General features: G+C 37.3%; 1 long non-coding RNA gene, 1 pseudogene and 3 gene segments (V, D, J or C); 4 read left to right on the top strand and 1 right to left on the bottom strand.

Annotated features, from left to right (window-relative positions):
* Positions 1–731: 731 nt before the first annotated feature.
* Positions 732–2,462, top strand: LOC146646773 (Ig kappa chain C region, B allele-like). The segment is given in 2 exon segments: positions 732–763; positions 1,938–2,462. A coding segment is annotated over 1 exon segment (312 nt).
* A 7,072-nt stretch (positions 2,463–9,534) lies between these two features.
* On the top strand, positions 9,535–11,414 carry LOC146646772 (Ig lambda-3 chain C region pseudogene; annotated as a pseudogene). Its single transcript, XR_014908719.1, has 3 exons — positions 9,535–9,571; positions 10,110–10,214; positions 10,916–11,414. The product of XR_014908719.1 is annotated as an Ig lambda-3 chain C region pseudogene (transcript).
* Positions 11,415–14,356: 2,942 nt separating this feature from the next.
* On the top strand, positions 14,357–15,979 carry LOC146646771 (Ig lambda-1 chain C region-like). The segment is given in 3 exon segments: positions 14,357–14,363; positions 14,523–14,627; positions 15,413–15,979. Coding segments are annotated over 3 exon segments (432 nt in total).
* A 3,353-nt stretch (positions 15,980–19,332) lies between these two features.
* Positions 19,333–19,639, top strand: LOC146646770 (Ig lambda-1 chain C region-like). The segment is given in 2 exon segments: positions 19,333–19,440; positions 19,484–19,639. Coding segments are annotated over 2 exon segments (264 nt in total).
* A 3,030-nt stretch (positions 19,640–22,669) lies between these two features.
* Positions 22,670–24,989, bottom strand: LOC146646769 (uncharacterized). The gene is made up of 3 exons (XR_014908795.1): positions 24,853–24,989; positions 23,493–23,693; positions 22,670–23,400 (listed from the first exon to the last, which is right to left on the bottom strand). It is a non-coding gene; the product is annotated as an uncharacterized LOC146646769 (long non-coding RNA).
* Positions 24,990–26,611: the final 1,622 nt, after the last annotated feature.

Raw genomic sequence — 26,611 nt, 5'->3', positions numbered from 1 at the left:
TAGGTAAACAGCTGCAAAAATCTTGTTGTTTGCAAAACTCTGTTACTTTTTTGAAGTAGTAACTATATAATTAATTGCCCAGCATTGGTCATTATATACTGTATTTTGCAGACAGGGAGTTACAGGACTCTCTCCCAGACCACAGACTCATAATACAAGTCAGAGCTTTATGAAAAAAAAAAAGTTCTGTTTTCTGTTTGTTTTCTCATTCAGCTTTTTTTGGGGAAAAAAAAACAAAACAATTTTTTTTCCATGAAAGCAACTAGCTTTTTTTTTCTGTTTTCTCGTGGGAGGATCAGCTGATGATGCAAAACCTCCTCTCTGTGGAAATGATTTCTCTGCTCTCAACGTACAACAAAACAATGCGAGAAGGAATACGTTTGGTATCTAAATGAATTATTATGACATAATTATGATTCTAACAGAATACAGACAAATAGTTTAGGAAAGATGAGAGCAGTTTTTTTAACATCTGGTTTAAAATGCCACATTTGTTGGTAAGTATATATTTTACTTTCTTGGATCAACCAGCAGAGGAAAAATGATGAAAATGATCATAATTTTTTTTTAAATATATATATAGTTACATGTATTTGATGGCAAATGCTTTTGCCTTGTAAACTTTGAAGTTTACTGGGGGAAAAGAGCAGATTTTCAAGGGTTAGATGTTTGATCAGAGTGCAGGATGTTTTTGTACGGCCACTTAATGAGTTTGTATCACTGTGGTGGACTTTTGGTGGAGGAACCAAACTCATCATTCACTGTAAGTATCTAAATCTCCTCATTACTACAAAATATTATACTATTACATATTACTTATATTATAAGTGTAATATGTCATCAGAATGTTTTAAACAAAATTTTATTCTGGGTGTTTTACATGATGTGATTGGGTTTGGTCATAGTGGCTGATACTGAAAACTTGGTATCAGAAGAGTTTAAATATATAATACAGTATTATCATATCAGTATACAGTATATCATGTTTATATATCGTGTTTATATAGTACTGAAAATTGAAATGTATTGAGTTAATCTGCTTTAAGTAAAGGTTTTTTTGTATTTATCTGTGAATAAATATTTCTTTCACAAAATCTGAGACTGAAAATATAGCAAAAGGAATCTTTGATTTTATTTATTTATATAAACAGTTAGCAGCATAATATCGTTCATGTCTTAAAGATCATTTGATTATTTGCAGATTAATGATTTCATCGCTGAGTTTATAGTTTATTGGTCTGATGTAGTAAAAAGGAAGTGAAACAAACAGATGACAAAGACCAGCTCTGTTTGTTTTCCATCAAGAATATAACTGTAACAACAAGACATTTACTCTAAATTATTGTAACGTTTACAAAGATTTTAATTGAGTGTGAAAACACAATTTAATTAAAGTGTTAGGTTCTCCTATTTATTACCTCCTCTCCTCTGATCACAGTATCATGCGCACAGTTAATCCACAGTGCTGTTAATCTCTGTCATGTATCATAACTGTGTAAAGCTGTTAGTGAAAATATGATATGATGACTTCCACTGAAATGTTTGGCACCATGTTGGATATAACATTTTATGCTGTTGACTAAATGAATTAGTTTTCATACAGATGCACTTTAACGGTTGAGTTTACAGTTCGTTAGTCTGATGTGATGAAAAGGAAGTGAAACAAACAGATGACAAACTTTAACATTTCCTGTACACATTTCAATTTTATCATCATGACAACAAATACAGCGGTACATTCACTAATTATTTATACTTTTTAAAAACCTTTTATCCTCCAATTTCTAAGTTTCTCTCCTCTATTATATCACAATATCATCATACAGTTAATCCACAGGCCTGTTAATCTCTGTCATGGATCATAACTGTCTCGTGTCAGCTATCTGTCCTACAGTAGAGGTTAATCTATCGTTGTGTGTCTGTGATCTTTCCTCCAGCTGGCCCCATGGTCAGACCCTCAGTCTCTCTGCTTCAACCCTCCTCTGAGAAGCTCTCTGGAGGCCCAGTCACACTGGCCTGCCTGCTGACCGGCTACTCTCCAGAGGGAGCTGAAGTGAGATGGGAAGTAGATGGCACAGAGGTGACAGAGGGGGTCCTGAAGAGCTTAGAAGAAGAGAAGAGTAGTCACTACAGCAGCAGCAGCACCCTGATGCTGAGCCAAGAGAACTGGATGAACGCAGAGGTGTTCTCCTGCAGGGTGAACCATCATGACTACTGGCAGTCCAAGTCCTTCCGCAAGAACCGGTGTGAGGGCTAGAGTGGCTGCTGAAGTCCAAGACAGGAGCTTAGTGTGGGGGAGCAGGAGATACATCCCTGCTGCTCTGATCAATATGAGTTTGAAAGTTTGCAGATGAAATTATTTGATAACAGTAACTTACACAGTGACATGTGTAGCAGCTGGATGTGCTTGTGTCTAATAACTGCCATATTAATGATTCATACTTTTGCCAATAAAGCTTGCAGTGATCCATATTATTAAGCATTCTGTCTTATTTTTAAATATAATTGTTCTATAATTTCAGTGTTGTGTACTATAAATTAACCTGTTTGCCTAACACATGAAAAATCAAGTCTGGGAGGAGATGAAAATGGCAGGGCTGCATCTGGCCTGAACATCTGGGACAAATCAAATATGTGTTCATCTTTTGAAATTAATGGAAAAGCTGAAAGAAGCTTGTGGTCATGTATTTATATCTTTTAGCAGGATGACAATATCTCCAAATTTTACTCTTGCGGAAAAATAAATAACTTGAGTTTGATTCAGTAAATAAATGTTTTACTTGAAATTAAAACCATGAAGAGATCTAGAAAATAAAAGCTCAAAATGTGAGTGTAGAATGTATCTTAGTGTGCTCATAATCAAATATGTAAATCAGCAACTTCTATCCAATTATTCCAAATGTTTTATTTCTCATTATAACAATGTGATTAATTCAATATACTCTACAAAATAATTGTATTTTTATATTACCTCATTATGTACAGTGATGTTATGAGGTAAATATTGTTATGGAAATTTTAACAATAACCTGCAACACACCCAGTGAGCATTTTGAAATGGTTCAATAAACACATTGCAATGTGGAGAGAAGCATCGCAGCCAGAGCACTAGGATCATCTCTGAATTCTGGCCGTCGTCCTTGCACCTTTATACACAGAGACAGACAAAGACATTCCACAAACTCTTACATGTTAGCTCATCTCACAGGGGGGCTATACCATCAGCCCCATCCTTAAACCCCCTCCCTCACATGGAGAATTATGACCTTGTTTTCTACTTAGCCGTCACCTCCTTAAGACCAGGACGTCTGGAGATCTTCAAGTCTACGATGGACCCTCTGTGAAGGTGCAATAAAACCTGGGGCCCACATATGAAAACATTCCATATGCATGCATACTGGTGACAGGAGTGATCTTGCTATACTAAAGTGATATGATCTAAAATATTTTGATTAATACAGGAGAAAAGAAATCTGCCATCACAATATCAAATGATACAGACCCTAAATAGAACCACTTCATTTTAAGTATTCTTAATAACTGAAAAGAAGAAAAGATATGCTTTAGCTTCCATGACTTGATATCGGTGTGTGCATGCTGGGTCAGAATACACTCCCATACAGTAGTAATCTCCGCCATCTGGAGCCTGAACTCTGTTTATATTTTTTTTTCCACAGTGCTATGGTGTCCTCCTCCTCTGGGCAGAGTCATCTTCATTATACCCAGCTTTATACTGGTGAGGAGTTGGAAAACTGCCATTATGAATGTAACATGGTCTTATAAATTGCAAAATGTAGCTGAGTCTCTGCTGCCCCACTACAGCTGAACTTCCCACCTCCCAAATACAACTTTAACACCAGATTACAACCCTGTGGTAGGAAACTGATAAAACAACATTTTCATGCATGAAATGCAATCATTGTTTGATTCAAATCAAAGTATGTGATTTTTATTTAAGTTAAAAACTGTGTACAGGGTCTGGGTTCAATATTTGGTTTTGACTAAGACTTGAACTTTGAACCTCCAAGTCCATCCAGTCTTGTTTTCTCAAGTAATTAATACTGCAAAAATCTGACTCAAAGTATTATCAAAGAACACCACATGTTCTCTTGCCTCCCTTTGTGGCTTTTTGGCGAACTGTAGAATTAACATTAACATTTTATTAATCAAATTTAAAGCCTTTTCATGAAATGTTGTGAGACAAGCATTATATGTTACAGATTCTAAACAGTGTTACTTCATTTAAAATCTTCTCAATAATGTGATCAGGAATGCGTAAATATTTTAGTTTCCACCTCTGAAAGTGGACTCAGTGAACCAGTGATGCATGTCAGAGTCTGTATCAGAAGCTCACAGCTGCAACACTGCAAATAGTAACTGAGGGAGGTTTTTGTACGACTCCTTCACTGGCTGTACAGCTCAGAGAGACCGTCTCCCCCAAAGCAGCAGCTTTAAACACAGGAGACTGAGTCACAGATGAACTGGCATCTGATCCTGGAAATTAAAATATGTTACTTTGTTAAAATGACAGTGTGATGTAAAGTACAACATAACAGAGAATATAACAGAACCACATCACTCATCACCTTGAAGTCTGAGCACGATTGTGATGAGCAGTGAAGTCAGTAACATCATCATCATTATGATAAATCTCACTCTGCACAGACGTGCCTCACTGGTTCTTCTTAAACATTTTTAGGATCAGTGAAGCGCAGCAAGCATTCAAAACACAACCTGCAAACAAATACCTATATTCTCATGTCAGTTGAAAGCTCTGCACCTGCAGCCTTCAGCCAGACTGAACTGTAAATCACAGTGTGAACTCTCCACTATCAGACAGTAATAGTTTCCAGCATCGCTGATGGATAAAGTCTATTGAGAACCAGATCTACAGCCTCTAAACTGAAACAGAGTTCCTGAGTAGAAATGTATCGTCTAGTATATTAGAAGTTTGGGAGGCTGTCCAGGTTTCTGAAGGTATCAGCTTAGAATAGCACTAATATTTGAACTCCTTGTGCAGTGATGGTCACAGTCCCTCCAAGACTGACAGATTTAGTTTATCAGTTTGAGTAAGAACATTGCTGGCAAATGACTGGCAAATGAAAATTAAATTGATTTCAATCTTAAGAAAAAAACATCCCAAAATACGTCATTTTAAATCAGAAAAACTCTGACAGCATAACAGAATAAAAAAATGAGTCAGAAACCCAACATCACAATCAGAGTTATTGAAAACATCGACTTAATGCAGTTTTCAGTGTGAGTGAATGAACAGTTCAGAACAGTGACAGAAGAACTTAAACTCTGAGAAGCAGTGAGGCATAAAAATCATGCAAAACACATTTAGGCGGCAACCACACATCTGTTCTTGTAATTCAGAAAAGTAGATATTATTGATAATTACGTGATTGAGCTGATATATTCTTTTTGGAAAAGTGTTTTTTCTTCATGGCAGAATTTCACTTTCGTTTTCTTCCTAATGGCAAAACAAGCAGCAACATGGCAAAGCATACTGTCCAAAGCCTTGAGAAAAAAAATTCTCCTCTTTGTCACATATAGATTTAGATTGAATGCTGGAATAATGGGTTTCACAAAGGAATATAAATTCCCGAGTTAAACTTAGACTGTACTTAGTGGCATTTGACCCATTGCCTGAATTTTTTCTTCACATGCTAGGTTGACACTCATATTTATCAAAATATCATGGACTTATTTTAAAAAGGACTTCTCTTTTTATATCTTAATTTTTTTTCTTCCACTTCCACTTTACAGCAAAATAGCCAATATCTTAATACCACTGCACTTTAACTCTTTGTGTGGTTGGATTTTATTACTCTAGTGAAAGGTTGTGTGGGTGTGCCCAGTCTCTTCCAGGAGCTCAGCTGCTACCCATTTCTCCTGAGGAGCCTGTGCGCAACTGCATTCATTTAGCAATCAGCCACCAGAAGTATAAAGGCAGTGAAGTGCCACTGACTCAGTGAATGGGCTAGCCTTGGGTGATGAGTGTTAGTGGTGTAGTCTGCCTGTATTAATGGAGCGATGTGTTGAGCTCCCAGTGAGTATCTGGTATTTGCTGGCAGCTAATTGCAGGTTGTGGTTGTTTTTTGGTTTTCAGTTCAAACAGTGGTCTAGCCCTTTCTTTGAGTTAGTATCTTTTTAAAGAAAACTTTGATTTTCTCAGTTTACTCTGTTTCTCTGCTCTAAACACTAGCAGGGGTTGTGGGCCAGTTGATGTGATAGAGGGGTTCCTCTTGATCACTTAAGTCTTAAGAGAAGAAGACATACGGTACTACTAAAGCAGCAGCACCCGGAGGCTATGCTGGGAGAGTAGTTACAGGGTCATCTCTCATGACCTTAGGCAGTCCCAGTCTATCTACAAGAGCCAGTGTGCAGGGTACAACACTGCTGTAAACTTGGAGTCATAGATGTCTTCATGTATGCTCAATCATCCAGTTAAGGAAATCCCAAAAGTTCATTCTGTTCATCTGGGCGTAGCATTTACAGTGGGAGCAACGTTTCGTCACCCATACCAGTGACTACTTCTATGTAGGCTGACTGCAGGTTTCCCCAACCTTTATAAGGAGTATGTGCAGAGATATTTAAAGGGGCGGGTGCTTAAAGTTAAAAGGGACCAGGCTGAGAAAACACACATTTATCAAGCATCTAACATGGAATTGCATCATACTATATCACTGTCATCAGGTGGGGACAATGCAAAGCAAACATAGCCTATGTTTTACTTGATGGGGTACAATGTTGCTGTTGATGGGTTGCTGCTGCTCCTGCTGCTGATAGTGCTGGTGGGAAGGGCTGTGTTGATTTGAGACTGCAGACATAAAAAAGTCCATAGGAGAGATGGTAGCTGATAAAACAAGTGTTATGAGATGATAATAAAATGTAAAGATTGGTGACAGCGCTTGGAACCACAAGGCAACGGATTGAAAAAAGAGTGGGAAATAAACTAGGCTCTGCCTGTGAATCACTCTTTGCCTCTCTTCCTCCTTCCACCTCATCTTCATCTGATCTATCACTCTCCACTTGCTCTCCATCTGAAAACAAGGCACAATTTGCTGTTGCTTAATCTATTATTTAAGTATCTGCAATTAACAGCTTTTGCACCTAATCCATAATAATTTAATGATAGAAAAATGTAGAACCAAATCATTGCAATTGTGTTTATTATTGTGTTTATATTTGAATACCTCTGCAATGTAACAACTGGTACATGTGTTATTGTTGCCTGTACTCTTTTTCATCCAGCTGTTGCCTTTAGCAGCCTCACATGGCTCCTTTTGTTGCAGTTTTTGCCATATTTGAAATAAAAATCTAATCTAATTTGTTTCTTAATGTATTTTCTTTACAATACAGTGTGTTTTTTGTGAATATCATAATTATAATAATCCACAATTATGTGGATATGCATATTAGATAGATTTTAACAAAATAAAAGCCCTCCAGGAAGGTCAAAGTCCTGTAACTTACTTTAAAAAGAAATATTTAGTTCCCTAAAACAGTGGAAAGAGCTAAAGTCCCATGACAGCTTTACCCAAATAGCTAGCGGCTAATGACCACCACTTCTTGTGCAGTTAATAAAGGACAGGTAATGTTTTGTCGTGCTGTTGCACAGTGCAAACAAAGCATGCTCATTTGTTTCAAGTCATCGGTTGCCAGAAGACAACTTAACAACATGTACATAATAACCTAATACTCCTGTGTGCTATAGACTATTTTCAGATCCCTTCAGAGATATTCAATCAGGTTCAAGTCTGGGCTCTGGCTAATTTAACTGGTGGTGAAACCTTTAGTTCTCATCTAAAGCAATCTTTAGGTGACACCGTAAGAGGAGATAAGGTTGTAACCCCCCCCCCCCCCCCCCCCCCCCTCCCCTCCCCCTTTTGTAGAGTCAAAATGAAAAAGTGGTCACTGAGTTAATATTGTCAACTGAGACAAATTACATTTTCAAACACAATGTATAACAATGCTGTATTTTGTTCCAGAAAAAGGACAAAATACCAATGAGTCCCTGAAACGAGACCCAGGATGTGGTTACAGGAAGAGGGTGATAGATTGTCTGAAGCAGTTAGAACAAGGCAATGCTATTGACCGGACCTTATATCACAGGATGACACCTGGGTGAAAATCAAATCGCAGGACGCACCAGAATTCACGGATCACATTAACTCGTTGGACCAATACATCAAGTTTACAAGGGAGGATATGAAAAATGACAGGTTGGCCTTCTTAGACTGTAAGATTTCCATCAGTAATGGGAGACATTTAGAAGCTGATGTGTACTGTAAACCAACGCATACGGATCAGCATTTAAGGTCTGACTCTCATCATCCACTGGAGCACAAAATGGGTGTGATCGGGACACTACAACACATCAGAGAACATCATCCCCAAAGATACAGGGGCCAGGGAAGCAGAAGAACATCATATCAAGCAGATGGCACAACACAGAAGACCTAACTCTTCAGGCCAGTGGATGAAGATGTACACATCTTGAACAGGGATGAATGCTGGTTTGAGCGTGGAGTCACAGAATCCATTTACGTGAAAGGGAAAAGCCATCTCTGGATTGAGGAGGGAGCCTAAGGGTACATCTTTCATCATCTTACAGTGCTGTGATTGCAGCCATTCCCCAATTCTCTGTGTATGGTACTCATGGCCATAGAGCAGTGGTCATTGATCATGGATTTATGGTCTTTGATCACTGGCTGTTGATCAATGGTCATGACAATTTGCATATTAATGATCAATAAACAGACCTCACAGCACATTGTTCGCCAGTGGTGTTAGTTTCATTCATTATGCAAATGAATGAATAAAAAGCTGCAGTCAGCTGAGAGTGAAGAAGTCAGTTGTCCCACTGAAAGGCTACGTCCAGATGAACAGAATCGACTTTGGGAGTGTTGGTTAGGTTACTATCAGCTGCGTGTTCAGTGGTCTGTGTCAGCAGTCTCTCCTTTTTCAGCAGCTGCAGTCAGTCCCTGCTGCAACAGCTCAGTGTCTCTGCAGTCTGACTGAGGGAGGTTTTTGTACGACTACAAATCACTGTGTGAACACATTAGCACTGTTTATGTAGTGGTAACTCTGACAATAATAAACTGCTGCATCTTCAGCCTGAACTCCACTGATGGTCATAGAGAAGTCAGAACTGCTTCCACTGCCACTAAATCGAGTTGGTGTTCCTGAATGACTTATGCTCACTTGCTTTATTAGAAGTTTTGGTGTCTGTCCAGATTTCTGCTGATACCAGGCCATACACTGACGACTATCACCACAGTTGGAATATGTTGCTGGGTTGGTCCTACAGGTCAGAGTGACAGTGGATCCAGGAGTAAATGTCACTACTGGAGGTTGAGTCACAGTCACCTGACCGCTGCATCCTGCAGACAAAAACAAAGCATTCATTTATCAGCAGAAATCAATGAGAGAAAAAGCAGCACATCATGTTTGAAATGTTGCTGAGTGAATGAACCTGTAAAACAGCAGCAGGTCAGCGTCCAGATGAGGATGGTGATGAGAGTCATGGTGGTTGTGCTTTCTGCTGTGTTGACTGACAGATGTGAGTCCTGCAGTGTTGAACTCACAGGACTATAAACCTTCTCAGTTCTCTGGAGGATCAGCTGATGATGCAAAGCCTCCTCTCTATGGAAATCATTTCTCTGCTCTCAACACACTGAAGGCAATGTGGGCACAGAATCAGAAGAAAATTGATTGAATTAATACCATTAATGATTTTATGGAATAGAGAAAATATATTGGAAACATATTTACGCATTTTTAACACCTGGATTAAAATGGGAGTCTGGTTTGTATACTTACTTCTGATGTTGGTATTAACGAATACAATATAACTGTAAAACTGTCTTTATTATTTTGTCATAGTTTTGGAATTCATATTTCTTGAAGTGTTTCTCTTTGCTGTTTTAAACAGTTTTGTGCACATGTGTTTTATCTTTCAGTTCTTAATACTAAAAATACAATTATGATAATCATGACTTAAATTCATTAAATACTTTTAAGTCACTTTAGTCAAATCATCTTCTGCATTTAATCAGGTGTACTGTGATGTTTTACATGAAAAAAAGGTTCATTTTCAGTTGTTAGATGCTTGATCAGAGTGTGGGAGGTTTTTGTACGGCCACTTAATGAGTTTGTATCACTGTGGAGGACTTTTGGTGGAGGAACCAAACTCATCGTTGACTGTAAGTACCAGAAATATTTACTTTTCACAACTACTAGGATTTACAAAACATTTTATAAAATTTTTAAAAGATATTTGATCAAGTTTGGTAATTGTTGTTGATCATTTTCATCATTTGTGAAACAAAGTTGATCTCACAGTCTGCGAAATAACTTCCCAAAGATCAGAACTCATTCAGATTTACAAATATCAGAATTTATGTTAAAAAAACACAAAAAACAAAAAATATTTTGCTCCCTTTTCATTTTAGGGTTCTCTGAAAAGTTAATTAATATCTTTTTAGTATTTTCCAGTTAAAATATTTCAGGTTTGGTTATTTTCAAGGTGTAATTGTCAAATATGTTCATCTATTTCTTTATTGTTTCTATTTTGAAAATAACTTTTTTCAGACATTAATTTATGGATTTCCCCCAAAATAAAAAGTGTCAGTAAACACAGACCAGCTTTGACTTCATGGATGATTGATTGTACTTGTAGTTTAAAGGAAGTGAAAGAAGCAGATGACAAAGTTTAAACTGTACATGAGTGTTTCAACTCTGTGAGTGTAACATTAAAATTATCACATCGATGAGCTATTGACTGTAAAACATTACAGAAATAATAATATTGAGCAATCAACAATGATTAAAAACCATGTAGGTATTTCTTTCCTGCTTTCATTCTCATGTCTTTGGTTGCTCTTCTCCCCTCTCTCTCCTCCAGTGGGTGTGGTGAGGCCCACGCTCACTGTCCTCCCTCCCTCCAAAGAGGAAGACAAACAGAGTAGTGCCACTGTGGTGTGTTTGGCCACCGGGGGTTTCCCCTCAAACTGGAAGCTGGGCTGGAAGGTGGGGGGCACCAGCACATCTTCGGGGGTTTCAACCAGCCTGGAGGTCTTGGGGACAGACGGTCACTATAGCTGGAGCAGCACCCTGAGCCTCTCTGCAGACCAGTGGAGGAAGGCGGGCTCAGTGAGCTGTGAGGCCAGTCTGAGTGGACAGAGCCCTGTCACTCAAACCCTGGACCCTGACCACTGCTTAGAGTAGAACTTCAGCAACACTTCCTGTTTGCATATGATGTGTTTGAAGAAGCTACAGGTTTCGTTTGTTCTAATTTTCATGACTCTCTATTGTCTATTGTGCATGCAGATGTCATCTGTTTATTCATATTGTGTTTTCAAACCATGCTATAAAAAGCAAGTCTGCACCACAAAATAAAACCCCAGTTTGTGAAAAATCACTAATGTTTTATCCTTTTATTCTTTATCTATGAGAATTTACAACTTTATATTTTCCAACCATGCACAGAATGCTCTATGTGAGTTCCAGAGGGCAACACTATAACAGTGATTTACTGAGCAGCTGAGTTACAACTTGTCACTCACACACTGAGAAAGCATCCTTCAGCACTCACAAACTTTCAATTTCTGAACAATTTGGTCACTGTTTTTCTCACTCATGCCTGAAAAGAAATCAAAAAACCTACTCATTCTTGACTTCTCTGCTGTTCAAATGTCAACCTTTCTGACAGATGTGTTATATTTTGCTGCTTTGCACAGTCCACTGTTGCTTTAGACAGAGCAACTGTCAGCGCTTCACCACAGAGTCCACGATCCTGGACTTTCACAAAGCTGAAAGGAGTAAGACAGCAGGGTTATTTCAAGAGACATTCTTATTTCTCTTGTGTTCATTTTTAACCCATGATTATGCATTTTTATTGCGATTTAAAGCCATTTTTATAATTTAACCAATTAAGAAATATTACAGAAACAATCTCAAAAGAAATGAAAATGATTTGGTGGTGAACAGTTTTTTCAACACAGAGGTTTTAAAATGTTTGCTTTACTAGAAAAAAAAAAGTGGTTAGATGCTTGTTCAGAGGTGTTTGTGCCACTTAATGACTTTGGATCACTGTGCTGGACTTTTTGTGGAGGAACCAAACTCTTCAGTCATTATAAGTACCCAAATCTATCAAGAATATAACTGCATCAACAAGACATTTACTCTCAAGTATCAGAACTTTTTTTTTATTAATATGAAAATAATTTAAATAATTTAAATATATTTATATAAATAGATGATGTCTACTGAAACCTAACACCAAAATAAATAAACAGATCACTGCTTTCACTTCACCAATGTGTTACATTGATGTAATTTAAAAACTCTTTGCAGACAAACAAGGTTTTTATTCAGCTAACAAAAGAAAACTGATGAACATGAATAAGGCTCATACGTATACTTATGAGCCTTATTCATGTTCATCAGTGCATCAGTTTTCTGACCTCACAGTTGTCAAGTATACTTTTCAAGTATACTTGACAACTGTGAGGTCACTTTTCATTTCCCTTCCATTCTGTTGTATAAAGTGCAAGTTTTGCAACTTTAGAAAAACAATTGCATATTTGGAAAACATCTTTTAGCGGGTTTGTTAAATTTATTCATGAACAAAAACTTACATAAGTTACATAGTTATATTGTATGTGGTCTGTAGATTTTTATAGTTTATATATCAACACTGAAAAAATCTAAATAATAAAATACTCACATCATCACACTCTACATTAGACTGTTTTTGCTGGTAATCTTAAAAATATGTAAAGTAAAACATTTAATTAAATTCAATAATATGTAAATTATATCAACTGGGCTACATTAACCATAATCATATACTTAAACACAATAATAGATTATTTAAACTCAAGTTAATGCTGCATCTAAAATCCATTAATTTGATTTAATTTCTTTCATTCATTGTGTTTCTGCTTGATGACTCTGACTGTCTTTAGTGGACCAGTTATTCTCATTAGTCTAAATTACTGTGTGAACACTCCACCATCATGCCAACACAGAGAGTAATAATCTGCAGCATCTCAGAAAACCCAACATGACAGAGTTATTGGAAAAATCATTAAGTTTTCTGTGTAAATCCATTAAAAAGAAGAAAAGCTTATGTTTGAGGGATCAAGGTCCAGAGGGGCTTTTAATAAATTTAGGGGTCCTAGAGGAACCCTTCTGAGGCAGGAGGTGTTACGCCCCTCTGCAGCCCGTAATCTCCTTAGTGTGTTCAGTTGTTGCTAATTGGCCACACCTAGTCAGGTGTGAATAAGAGCATACTTGAGGCAGGCTTTCCAGAATGCTCACTGGTCTTTGCCTTGGTGTCACCAGCCATTTCAGCCAGCCTGCTATGCCATTTTAAGATAAAACCTCTTCTCACTCACACTCCGGTATTCATCTCCTTTTTCATGTTGCGGCTTTTGAGCCGGGTCATAACAATTGTCAGAGTGAACTCAGGCTCAGATCCACTGCTGCTGAAATGACTTGGAGTACCAGATTCGCATCTGCTGATTTTGTTAAAAAGCAGTTTGGGAGGCTGTCCAGGGTTCTGTAGATACCAGCTGAGATCATCATCAACTCAGAGAGACCGTCTGCCCCAAAGCAGCAGCCTTAAATACAGGAGACTGAGTCACAGATGGACTGGCATCTGATCCTGGAAATTAAAATATGCTTTATTAAAATGACAGTGTGATGTAAATTACAGTGTAACAGAGAAAATAATAGAACCACATCACTTCTCAATTATGCTGCCGTGCTTTATTAGGAGCTTAGTAGTCTGTCCAGATTTCTGTTGATACCAAAACATACAAGGTTTACTATTACAGGTTCCAACAGCACTGTTGGTCCTACAGGTCAGAGTGACAGTGGATCCAGGAGTAGATGTCACTACTGGAGGTTGAGTCACAGTCACCTGACCGCTGCATCCTGCAGACAAAAACAAAGCATTCATTTATCAGCAGAAATCAATGAGAGAAAAAGCAGCACATCATGTTTGAAATGTTGCTGAGTGAATGAACCTGTAAAACAGCAGCAGGTCAGCGTCCAGATGAGGATGGTGATGAGAGTCATGGTGGTTGTGCTTTCTGCTGTGTTGACTGACAGATGTGAGTCCTGCAGTGTTGAACTCACAGGACTATAAACCTTCTCAGTTCTCTGGAGGATCAGCTGATGATGCAAAGCCTCCTCTCTATGGAAATGATTTCTCTGCTCTCAACACACAACAAAGCAATGTGAAAAGCAACAATAAATTATTATGACATGATTATGATTCTAACAAAACACTGGAAAATACTTCAGAAAAGCGATTCTTTTTAACATCTGGATTAAAATGGCTGGTTGGTTGGAAAGCGTAGATTTTACTTTTTTAATCAAGAAAAATATTAAAACAATCCTTAATTATTTTTTTTTTAAAGAAAGTCAATTGAACACAAACACTTTTATGATAAATATTTTCTAAACTGTGAAGTTTACTGGGGAAAGTAGTTAATTTCCAGCGTTTAGAGGCTTGATCAGAGTGTGGGAGGTTTTTGTACGGCCGCTTAATGAGTTTGTATCATTGTGGTACACTTTTGGTGGAGGAACCAAACTCATCATTCACTGTAAGTATCTAAATCTTCTCATTAACACAAAATATTATACTATTACTATTTTGAATATGTCATCAGAATGTATTTAAACATTGTGTGTTAAATTATATTCTGGGTGTTTTACATGATGTGTACATGGTTGGGTTTAGTCATAGTAGCTGTTATTGAAAACTTGGTATCAGAAAGTGTGAATATATAATACAGTATCATAACTGAATGTTTATATAGTACTGAAAATTAAAATTATATTTTGAATAAATCTATTTTAATTAAGTTTTTTTTGTATTTATCTGTGAATAAATATTTTTTCACAAAATCTGAGGCTGAAAATAGCACGAGGAAGCTTTGATTTTATGTATTTGTACAAACAGTTAGCTGGATAAAAAGTTTTACATTCTTGGCTTAAAAAATAAAAGAGTTTTATTTAGATGCAATTTAACGGTTCCATCGCGAGTTTATGGTTCAGTACTTTGAGGTAGTAAAACTGAAGTGAAACAAACAGATGGCAGTCTGTACAAACAGTTCATTTTTTCAGTTAAGAAAATAAATGTAGGAACTAGATGCTGTACAATAAAATTACTTTTATGGCAGGTTTAGAAAAAAAGATGTGTAACCTAGGGGAAAATTCCAACTTTAAATGTAAAATTCCAACTTTGTCATTATTTGTAATTGTTATTTTTCCATTTCTTCCACGATGCTGTTAATCTCTGTCATGTATCATAACTGTGTAATGTTCAGCTCTCTGTCCTACAGCAGAAGTTAATCTGCTCCTTGTGTGTTCCTGCTCTCCCTTCCAGCTGGCCCCATGGTCAGACCCTCAGTCTCTCTGCTTCAACCCTCCCCTGAGGATCTCTCTGGGTGCACCACCACACTGGCCTGCCTGTTGACCGGCTACTCTCCAGAGGGAGCCGAGGTGAGATGGGAGGTGGACGGCAGAGAGGTGACAGAAGGGGTCCTGACCAGCTCAGAGGAGAAGAAGAGTGATCGCTACAGCAGCAGCAGCACCCTGACCTTGAGCCAGAAAAGCTGGTTGAAGGGAGAGCTTTACTCCTGCAAGGTCATCCATCATGGCCACACACAGTCCCAGTCCCTGAGCAGGAGCTGGTGTGAAGGCTAGAGGAGTTACCGAAGCCCAGGACAGGAACCGGGTGTGTGGGGAGCAGGAGAAAGACACCTGCCTCTGTGATCTATATGTGTTTTTGTTTGTAGAAGGAAATACAGCTTTGTGTGTGAGAGAACGACACTGATGTAAAGTGTTGACAAGAACAACAAGCTAAAGAGCGACATGTGCAGCTCAGCAGCTGGTTGTGATTGTACTTGTCATATTAATGATTCATGTTTGTGTCAATAAAGCTTGCAGTTATCCAGAATATTATAAAACTTTTTTGTCTTTCTTCAATGATGAGAAGGAAGACAGTATTCAGACATTTCATTATTCTGTTTACAACAAAATGACACAAAGGACTAGAAAACATAACCCCACGTTTTTTAATATATTTACAAAAACCACTGAGGCATTATGAAATCAGAATCAAATATGTAAGCAGGCAAATTTACTCAATTCTAATGAAGGAATTAAAAAATAAAAAAGTTTAATTTTAAAGCACAATTTCCTTCTAAAGAGATTCATTTCTAACAATAAGATTGGTTGATTTTTTTGTTTAGTTATAACTGACTTCAAAATAAAATAACTGCGTCACATGTAATACTCAATTAACGTTGGAGATGTCAGTCAATTATTCTTCTACTCATATGTAAAACCTTGCAGTTCCATGGTGTCCTGTTTGTACTGCTATGACCTTGTTATAGGACCCACTTTGTACCATCATCTGATCTGTTTCTGTTTTGACACTTTTCAGATTGTAGCACCTAAAAGTTGAATGAGCTTGGCTGATTCTGTGAGTGTTTTTTAAAACTCTGCTGAAAACTTAGTTTTATAGTTTAGCATTTTCTAATATTTCAAACATTTTCTGATTGCTTAATCTTCCCTGGCTATGTACATCTTTAATTTTGATTACAGTTCTTAATAATAGTAGTTTTTTATTATATAACATATATTATCTGTGCGTAAACACTGGGTCTTCATGCACTCCCGTACAACATTATTCTCCTGCGTCATCAGCCTGAACTGACTGTCAAGCTCCTTTTCCAAGCTCCTAAGACTACGATGACCTGGATGACTGAGAACCTTCACAGACAGACCCTAACCCTAATCAGGATGGACAATTTGTGTCAAAAACAAAAAATAAGAAGAAGGCAAGAGGCAGAAGGCAGCTCACTTACTTGGGACTATTTACAATTAAGGGTATAGTATTTATGATGATTATTTTTATTACTGTTTAAATTCAAAGCATACAAAGTTAATTGTTTGTATATAATTGGACTCAAATAACTTGAGGTTATTATAATTCTTTTATACTAGAGTATATTTGAATTTCATTCTGTTTCTCTTGACAAAGCTTTTTTTCGTAAAGGTATTGCCAGGATTCCTGGATCCCATCGTTTTCGGTTCTTGTTCACTGTTTTTTCCACATGTTCCATTTCCTGTTTCATTATGTTCAGCCGTGTACTCACCTGTGTCCAATTATCATCATCATTCAGTCTGTTTATTTAAGTTCCTCAGTTTTACCAGTTCACTGTCGTGTCATTGATGTTGATGTCGTCTTTCCCGTGTGTGCTCTCAGTTCAGCCAGCCATTCAGTTATCCAGCCAGTCAGTGTTTGTTCATCTTCTATTCATCCACTCTTTATAATAAACCATCTTCAGTTCATCACTATCCACGAGTCCTGCATTTGGGTCAGTTCTTCGCATCCGCACACAAATCCTGTCAGATATAATGCTTTTTGGTGTTATGTTGGATAGAAAAGACAGATGTGAAACGTAAAAGTGAGATCAGAGGTCAAATGTGATAGAATCACCATATAACAGTATCATTGAAACTCTATTAAATACTTGGTATCTTAGTGTTAAAAAAAACTCTGAGCTGATAGAACACGAGCATTAATCTTTGAAAGTGATGAAATTTTATTAGAACATCTGAGTGAGTACAATGATTTTTGTGTTCTTTTAAGAAGTACATTTGTTGTTGTTTTTTTATTTTCTTTGTTGACAAAAATACACAGTACACCAAAAGATTGTTATTTTGAAAACTATTTTGAAACTAATCTGTGAAAAAATATAGTGTGAAATTCCCCCCAAAAAATGAATATCACTCCATTGTACGTGGTGATATTTGATATCATAGATGTTATATTTTATTATATATTACATAAAAATGTATTTGTGGTAATTACATGTGAAGATAAAATAATTTGATGTCTTTAGGTTCTTTACAGTCCGTATGAAGTGATTAAGATAAGATAAGATAACCTTTATCATTAATTTGTTGGAAGGCTGCCGACCTTTGCCAGCACCATCATACCCCTCTGACCATACATACATTACAACATCACATGGGGAAGACAGGTCAGAGAGATATAATAATGGAAAATGCACAGCATGAGGAAAGACGAGGAGGAAAAATAACTCCCCCCAGACTGAGCTCCAACAGGGAGATCAGTTTGAGAACAGAAAAAAACACCTCAGCACATAGCTCATGAATCAGCACATCTCACAACATAGAAGACATAAGCTTCAAAGGCATATGGAGGGGGTGGGGGGTGAGTGTAGGTCTGTGTCAGTCTACATGTGTATCTTTGCGTGTGAGTGTGTTCCGTGTTCAACCGAGAGAAAGTGTCCCTTCACCTGGTTAGGCAAACGTCAACAGTCTTCGGTCGACGTGGGTCTGACTGAGGGAGGTTTTTGTATGACTACAAATCACTGTGCGAACACTTTACCGGTGGGTCAATCTGTTTTTAATGAATGGTTTTCTGTATTTATCTGCAAATACATTTTTTTTTTAATCTGAAATCTGAGACTGAGATTGTATTTATTTATACAAACAGTAAAACATTCTTACCTTAAAGATCTTTTATTTATTTGCAGATTAACAGTTTCATCACTGAGTTTATAGTTTATTAGTCTGATGTAGTAAAAAGAAAGTGAAACAAACAGATGACAAAGTCCAGCTCTGTTTGTTTTCCATCAAGAAAATAACTGTAACAACAAGACATTTATTCTAAATTATGTGTTAATGTGACTGTGAAAATACAATTTTTTAATATTTGTTTGTTAAAAGTGTTAGGGTCTCCTATTTATGACCTTTCATCTGATCACAGTGTGATTCACACAGTTAATCCACAGTGCTGTTAATCTCTGTCATGTACCATAACTGTGTAATGCTCAGCTGTTGCTGAAAATATGATATGATGACTTGCACTGAAATTTTTGACACCATGTTGGATATGACATTTTATGCTGTTGACTAAATGAATTAGTTTTCATACAGATGCACTTTAACAGACTTTACAGTTCATTAGTCTGATGTGATGAAAAGGAAGTGAAGCAAACAGATGACAAACTTTAACGTTTCCTGTACACATTTCAATTTTATCATCAAGAAAACAAATACAGCAACACATTCACTAATTATTTATACTTTGTTAAAACCTAATATTTCCAATTTCTCAGTTTCTGTGCTCTGTTATATCACATACAGTTAATCCACAGGCCTGTTAATCTCTGTCATGTATCATAACTGTCTCATGTCAGCTATCTGTCCTACAGTAGAGGTTAATCTACTCTTTGTGTGTCTGTGATCGTCCCTCCAGCTGGCCCCATGGTCAGACCCTCAGTCTCTCTGCTTCAACCATCCTCTGAGAAGCTCTCTGGAGGCCCAGTCACACTGGCCTGCCTGCTGACCGGCTACTCTCCTCAGGGAGCTGAAGTGAGATGTAGATGGCACAGAGGTGACAGAGGGGGTCCTGAAGAGCTTAGAAGAAGAGAAGAGTAGTCGCTACAGCAGCAGCAGCACCCTGATGCTGAGCCAAGAGAACTGGATGAACGCAGAGGTGTTCTCCTGCAGGGTGAACCATCATGACCACCGGCAGGCCAAGTCTTTCAGCAAGAACCGGTGTGAGGGCTAGAGGGGCTGCTGAAGTCCAGGACAGGAGCTTAGTGTGGGGGAGCAGGAGATACATCCCTGCTGCTCTGATCAATATGAGTTTGAAAGTTTGTAGATGAAATTATTTGATAACAACAACTTAGATAGTGACATGTGTAGAAGCTGGATGTGAGTGTACCAAATATCTGCCATATTACTGATTCATATTTTTGCCAAAGAGCTTGCAGTGATCCATATTATTAAGTCTTTTGTCTGATTTTTAAATATACTTGCTCTATAATTTTAGTGTTGTGTGCTATATATTAACCTGTTCCCCTAACATGTGAAAAATCAAGACTGGGAGGAGATTAAGATGGCAGGGCTGCATCTGGCCTGAACATCTGGAACAAATCAAATGTGAGGTGATCTCTTAAAATTAAGGGAATAGTTGAAAGAACCTTGTGGTCGTTTATTTATTTATTTTAGCAGGATGACAATATCTGAAAATTTTACTCTTGCTGAAAAAAAAATAACTTGAGTTTGATTCAGTAAATAAATTCTCCATTTTACATTTAAACTTTGAAGAGATCTACAAAATAAAAGCTCATGTGGTCTTGCCATGTCCAAAACTTCAATATAAAATGTATCTTAGTGAGGGTGCTCATAATGAAATATGTAAGTACACAATTACTCTGAATGTTTTATTTTGCATTATAACAATAACAACAGCAAAATATTTTTATATTACTTTATGTACAGCAATGTTTTGAGGTAAATATCAAATGACACAGACTTTAAATTGTGCCACTTCATTTGAAAGTTTCCACATCTGTAATTGGAGTCAGTGAGCCAGTCCTTGAGTCTGTACAGAAGCTCACAGCTGCAACACTGCAAATAGTAACAGAAAGAGGCTTTTGTATGACTGTATATTAGTGTGCGCATGCTCGGTCAGAATACACATCCATACAGTAGTAATCTCGATCATCAGCCTGAACTCCACTGACTGTCAGATTGAACTCAGGCTCAGATCCACTGCTGAAATGACTCGGCGTACCAGATTCACTTCTGCTGATTTTGTGAAACTGTAGTATGTGAGGCTGTCCAGGTTTCTGAAGGTACCAGCTGAGATCATCATCAATTCCTTTACTGGCTGTACAGCTCAGAGAGACCGTCTGCCCCAAAGCAGCAGCCTTAAATACAGGAGACTGAGTCACAGATAGAACGGCATCTGATACCAGTGGTTCATTAAAAGTTCGAACTAAGTGCAGTGTCAGTGTTCTCTGACAGCATGGTGGGAGTTTCTAAAAATGACAAACTCTTCATTAATCCCATGCAAATGTATCTGGAGCAACTCTGACATATTACAAAACAATAATATGATAGACTTCCCAAATTGGAGTTGTAAAGGAATAAAATACTTGGAACATATATTAGAAGAAACTGACTGTATTTCGTTTGACAGACTACAATATGGGATCAACAAGAAAATATTTTTAGAATATCAACACTCACTCCCTGCTCTCACCCACACAAACTACAGACCTGCATCCACCTGCTCCCTCTGAACCCCCACCCTCCTGACATACAAAACTCTGAACCACCACCATTGCTTTTTACTGACTGCCCTATCCCCACTTGCACACAAACTTGCCCACAATCCCTATGATTGTGTTGGATACTGCTGTTTATATAATTGTGTAGTACTGTATTGTGTTGTACATAAGACTCCTATTTTATTTTTTATCTTTTTATCTTTAGTGTACACTGAGGGCCAGTGGGCATTGCAATTTCAAATTCCTGTGTATGACTGTGCATATGGTCTTTAACTTTACATAAACTTATATAAGTCACATAGTTACATTAGATATAATCTCTAGAATTTTATAGTTTATATATCAAAACTGAAAAATCTAAAAATTAAAATACTAACATCATCACAATCTACATTAGACTTTTTTGGTAACAGCAAAAGTATGTAAAGTAAAACATTTAATTAACTTCAATAATGTTAAAATTCTATCAACTGGGCTACATTAACCACAATCATGTACTTAAACACAATAATTGATTGGACCAGTTATTCTCATCAGTCTCTTCATTGACAATCTGCACCTGCAGCCTTCAGTTGAAGTGAAAGATGTGTTTCCTCTATTTTACTGTGTGAACACTCCACCATCATGCCAACGCAGACAGTAATAATCTGCAGCAGCTTAAAAGAACCCAACATGATGGAGTTATTGGAAAAATCATCCTGATGAAGTTTTCTGTGTGAGTCCATTAAAAAACCTTTAAATCTGAGGAGTTGTAAGGCATAAAAACAATTATTTATTTATTCATCAAATTGTATTATCATTAATTTGATCTATTAGACTCAGAGAGGACACTGAAATAACAAACTTGTTTTCCTTTTCCTTTTGTACTATAGGTTGACAGTAATGATAGTCAGTCATGGGATTGTTGTAATAACCACAACTTGTCAACAACTTCTCCTGCCTTAGGTTTTGGGTGCAGATATGCTCTTTATTTTTATTAATGAGCTGAAATACATTAGAGACATTTTATACCTTCAAATCTCCTCTTCTTCAAAACCACGTAAAAGAAAAAGAAAAATGAGAACAATGCCAATTTCTTTTGGAATTTTCATTTTTTTTTCACTCTTGCTAAACCTTCTCTTTCAAAATATTTATTTATAACCTTTGGTGAGAGGTTGACAAACCTCTGATTCATTTTCAGCTTTTATTCTATGGTGAACTAACAGGGTACTCATTTGTAACTGCTCTCACCTCCAGCAGGACTTTGTGCTCCCCCAGTGATGACAAATGGTGTACTGGAAGCCCAGGATAAGAGTTCAGTGTGACACAAGCAGCCTGCTTCTTTTATCAATATGAGTTTGAACAAACAATGCTGTGTTGGCAACATCAACTTGGATCATAAACTTGTCAACATCAGTGTTTGGTCTTTGAGATGAATTACTAGAAATCAAATTGTTCCAACTGCAGATTCAATAATTTGACAATATCTAAGAGAAAATCAGTGTTTTGTATTCATGATATAGGTGGCAAGATACAATGGAACTGATTTTTTTTTTCATAAAGGATCACAAAGCTTAATATGAATATAAATATAAACATTTAGGATTCATCTTTTTATACAAACAGCAAAACACTTTGAGTGAAATGTCAAATAATGCAACGTAAACAGAAAATGACTTAATCACAGCAGATACTTTAAAAATCCTTATCTCAAAATGCCCCAATATACATGTAATATCTCTGTTTATTTCTGTATTTAGTGCTTGTTGAGGTTACTGTCAGCTCTGTGTTCAGAGGTCTGTGTGAGAGTTTCTTCCTCTTCAACAGCTGCAGTCAGTTCCTGCTGTAACAGCTCAGTGTCTCTGCAGTCTGACTGAGGGAGGTTTTTGTACGACTACAAATCACTGTGTGAACACATCAGCACTGTTTATTTCATGTAAACTCTGACAGTAGTAAACTGCTGCATCTTCAGCCTGAACTCCACTGATGGTCAAAGAGAAGTCAGAGCTGCTTCCACTGCCACTAAATCGAGATGGTGTTTCTGGCTGACTTATGCTAACATGGTGAATTAGGAGCTTTGGAGTTTGTCCAGACTTCTGTTGATACCAAAATATGTAATCATTATTTAAATCGAAAATGTCCGTAAGATCAAAACCATCACTTCTAGGCCGCCTGTAAGCAGCTGGGTTGGTCCTACAGGTCAGAGTGACAGTGGATCCAGGAGTAAATGTCACTACTGGAGGTTGAGTCACAGTCACCTGACCGCTGCATCCTGCAGACAAAAACAAATCATTCATTTATCAGCAGAAGTCAATGAGAGAAAAAGCAGCACATCATGTTTGAAATGTTGCTGAGTGAATGAACCTGTAAAACAGCAGCAGGTCAGCGTCCAGATGAGGATGGTGATGAGAGTCATGGTGGTTGTGCTTTCTGCTGTGTTGACTGACAGATGTGAGTCCTGCAGTGTTGAACTCACAGGACTATAAACCTTCTCAGTTCTCTGGAGGATCAGCTGATGATGCAAAGCCTCCTCTCTATGGAAATCATTTCTCTGCTCTCAACACACTGAAGGCAAGAAGGGACACAAAGTCAGAAGAAAAATTGTTTGGATTAATACTATTATACATTATACAAACTTTATTGATACCACTGACTTTTTATTGAATGGAGGAAAATATAAAGAAAATATAATTCTGCATTTTTAATATCTGGATCAAAGCAGCAATTTGGTTGGTCAGCTTACTTCATACTTTTGATAACAGACATTGAGCCTCTATTGTTGTTCTAAGTATATTGCCAAAATCTCATAATTCATGTTTTAGCATTTTACAGTTCCTTAGCTTTTCCTTTTCTGTTTTTTTTTTTTTTTTGTTAATAAAACTTTATTTGATGTCTGCCTTTGTGTTTCAATTGGTAGTAGATCAAAGAAAATTATGAAAATGATTTAAAATCATCAAACAATTTTAGTAAATTTCTTAAATCCACGTTTGGATTTAATGAGGTTTAAACTGTGATGATTTACTTGAGAAAAGGTTCATTTTCAGCAGTTTGACACTTGTTCAGAGTGCAGGAGGTTTTTGTACGGCCAGTTAATGCGTTTGTATCACTGTGGTTGACTTTGGGTGGAGGAACGAAACTCATCATTGAGTGTGAGTACCAGAAATGTTTACTTTGTGCAATACATAATACCTCTTTAAAAGAAATTTGCAGAGCAGAACATTGCTAAAATTAAGTGATTATTAATAGTTAATCATTTTTCATTATTAAGTTGTTAGAGTAAAATTCTGTCAATATTCATTCAGTCTCAGTCAGTTGCCGAAAACAATATTCAATATTCTTTTTGTCATCATTTGTGCTTATATAATTATTTTCCAGTTAAATTTTTTAAACTAGTGTTTGGTGTTAGTGAAGTTGTTCCTCTCAAAATATGACTGTTCGATTTGAATTTTATTTTCACTTATACTTAAATGCTTTTTAAAATTCATAAGTATATAAGTGTGAATTTCTCTTGTGGACATTATTTTTTCAGTGTATTCAGATCAGTTTTGTCTTTGTGGTTCAATTATTTTACATTTAAAGAAGTGAAAGAAACAGATGTGACATTTGAACCATATTCACATGATTCAGCTGAAAGTCAGAAAAGTATCCTACAGATCAGTTATTGACTGTAACAGTGATGTTTTTTTTTATCAGCAATCACTGTCACTTTTTCAGATGTGTTTACCAGGTTTCATTCCTTTCTTCTTTGTCTTCTTCCCCCTCTTCTCCACCTTTTCTCCTCCAGCGGGTGTAGTGAGGCCCACTCTAACTGTGCTCCCACACCAGAGCAGTGGCACTCTGGTGTGTCTGGCCAGTGGGGGTTTCCCATTAAATTGGAAGCTCGGCTGGAAGGTGGGGGGCACCAGTACGTCCTCAGGGGTGTCAAACAGCTTGGAGGCTCAGGGTACAGACGGTCGCTACAGCTGGAGCAGCACCCTGAGCCTCTCTGCAGACCAGTGGAGGAAGGCGGGCTCAGTGAGCTGTGAGGCCAGTCTGAGTGGACAGAGCCCCGTCACTCAAACCCTGGACCCTGACCACTGCTCAGAGTAGAGCTTCAACAATATTTTATGGCTGTGAAGCTTTTTATACTTTGATGAAGCTACATGTCTCCTCTGTTGCGATATTTCTGCAGACGTTTGACTCTATTAATCTAAATGCAGAATTCATCAGCTATTCATATTATATTGTGCTTTAAAACTATGCTTGTAAGAAAGAGAAAACAAGTCTATATCACAAAATAAAATCGCAGCTTGGGAAAAATCACTTTTGTGTTCTTGTTTTTCCATTACTTTGCACAGAAATACTTGATCAAACCTCCATATTTCTCTTAGATATTTATACATTTACACATTTATGTTTGTAAATATAAAAAAATACAGAAATATTTCTTTATACATATTAGTTTCTATCGGGGCACCTAACAGACCTGCACATGATGTTTTGTTCATTGAGATATATTTAAGTATTTCTTTTAATAAACAAAGCTGTGTATTTCTTCAGTTTTGTTTAGATTCTTTGTGTTTTTGCTTTTGTGGTGTCGAGTTGATCAGTTATTGCAGTCTGTCACTCTGCACCTGCAGCCTTCAGCCAGACTGAAGGAGGTTTTTGTACAGCTCTAAATCACTGTGTGAACACTCCACCACCATGGTAGCCCAGACAGTAATAATCGCCAGCATCTTCAGCCTGAAACCCACTGATGGTTAAAGTGTACTGAGAACCAGATCTGCTGCCACTGAATCAAGACTGAGTTCCTGAGGAGAGACTTGATGCTTTGTATATAAGTAGTTTGGGAGGCTGTCCAGGTTTCTGAAGGTACCAACTGAGATCAGCACCAATATTTGAACTTCCTGTGGCGCTGATGGTCACAGTCCCACCAAGACTGACAGACTTGACTTCATCAGTCTGAGTCAGAAAATTGGCAAGTGACTCTGAAATGAAGGGAAAAAAAGAAAAAAAAAATTTTTAAAAACTTATTTTTATTCCCAAAAAACATGCATCAGGAAGACAGTTTAAACTTCAGAATGAATGTACACATAAAACAAGCTGAGTAAATTTCACCAAACATTCTCCTGAAATATATTAGTTTTTTGAATCTCTCACCCCAACTCAGAAAGCCTAACATCATAACCACCAACATTGGAAACACCATCCTGACTCAGTTTTCAGTGGAAGTGCCTGAGAGCATGTGTGACAGCAGAACTTAAACTGTGAGGAGCAGTGATGCATGAAAGTGTGCAAAACACACTGTAGGAGGAAACCACCCACCTCTCCCAATGAAACAGAAAACACAGAGCTCATGTGGATTGTTCAACTTTTTCATTATGTGACCCGTGGTAGGTACCTATTTAAAATAGGACAGAGCCGTAGGCGCACAGTCAGTTTAAAAGAGTTTAATTTTTAATACAAAATAAAGTAGTGTAACAGCGGCACCTAAAAACAATTAA

The sequence above is a fragment of the Rhamphochromis longiceps genome, linkage group LG19, assembly GCF_057381845.1.
Source record: "Rhamphochromis longiceps isolate RC_006_pf linkage group LG19, R_longiceps_female_GT1.1, whole genome shotgun sequence".
Classification (NCBI taxonomy): Eukaryota; Metazoa; Chordata; class Actinopteri; order Cichliformes; family Cichlidae; genus Rhamphochromis; species Rhamphochromis longiceps.
This window is presented reverse-complemented; position numbering and strand designations above follow the sequence as displayed.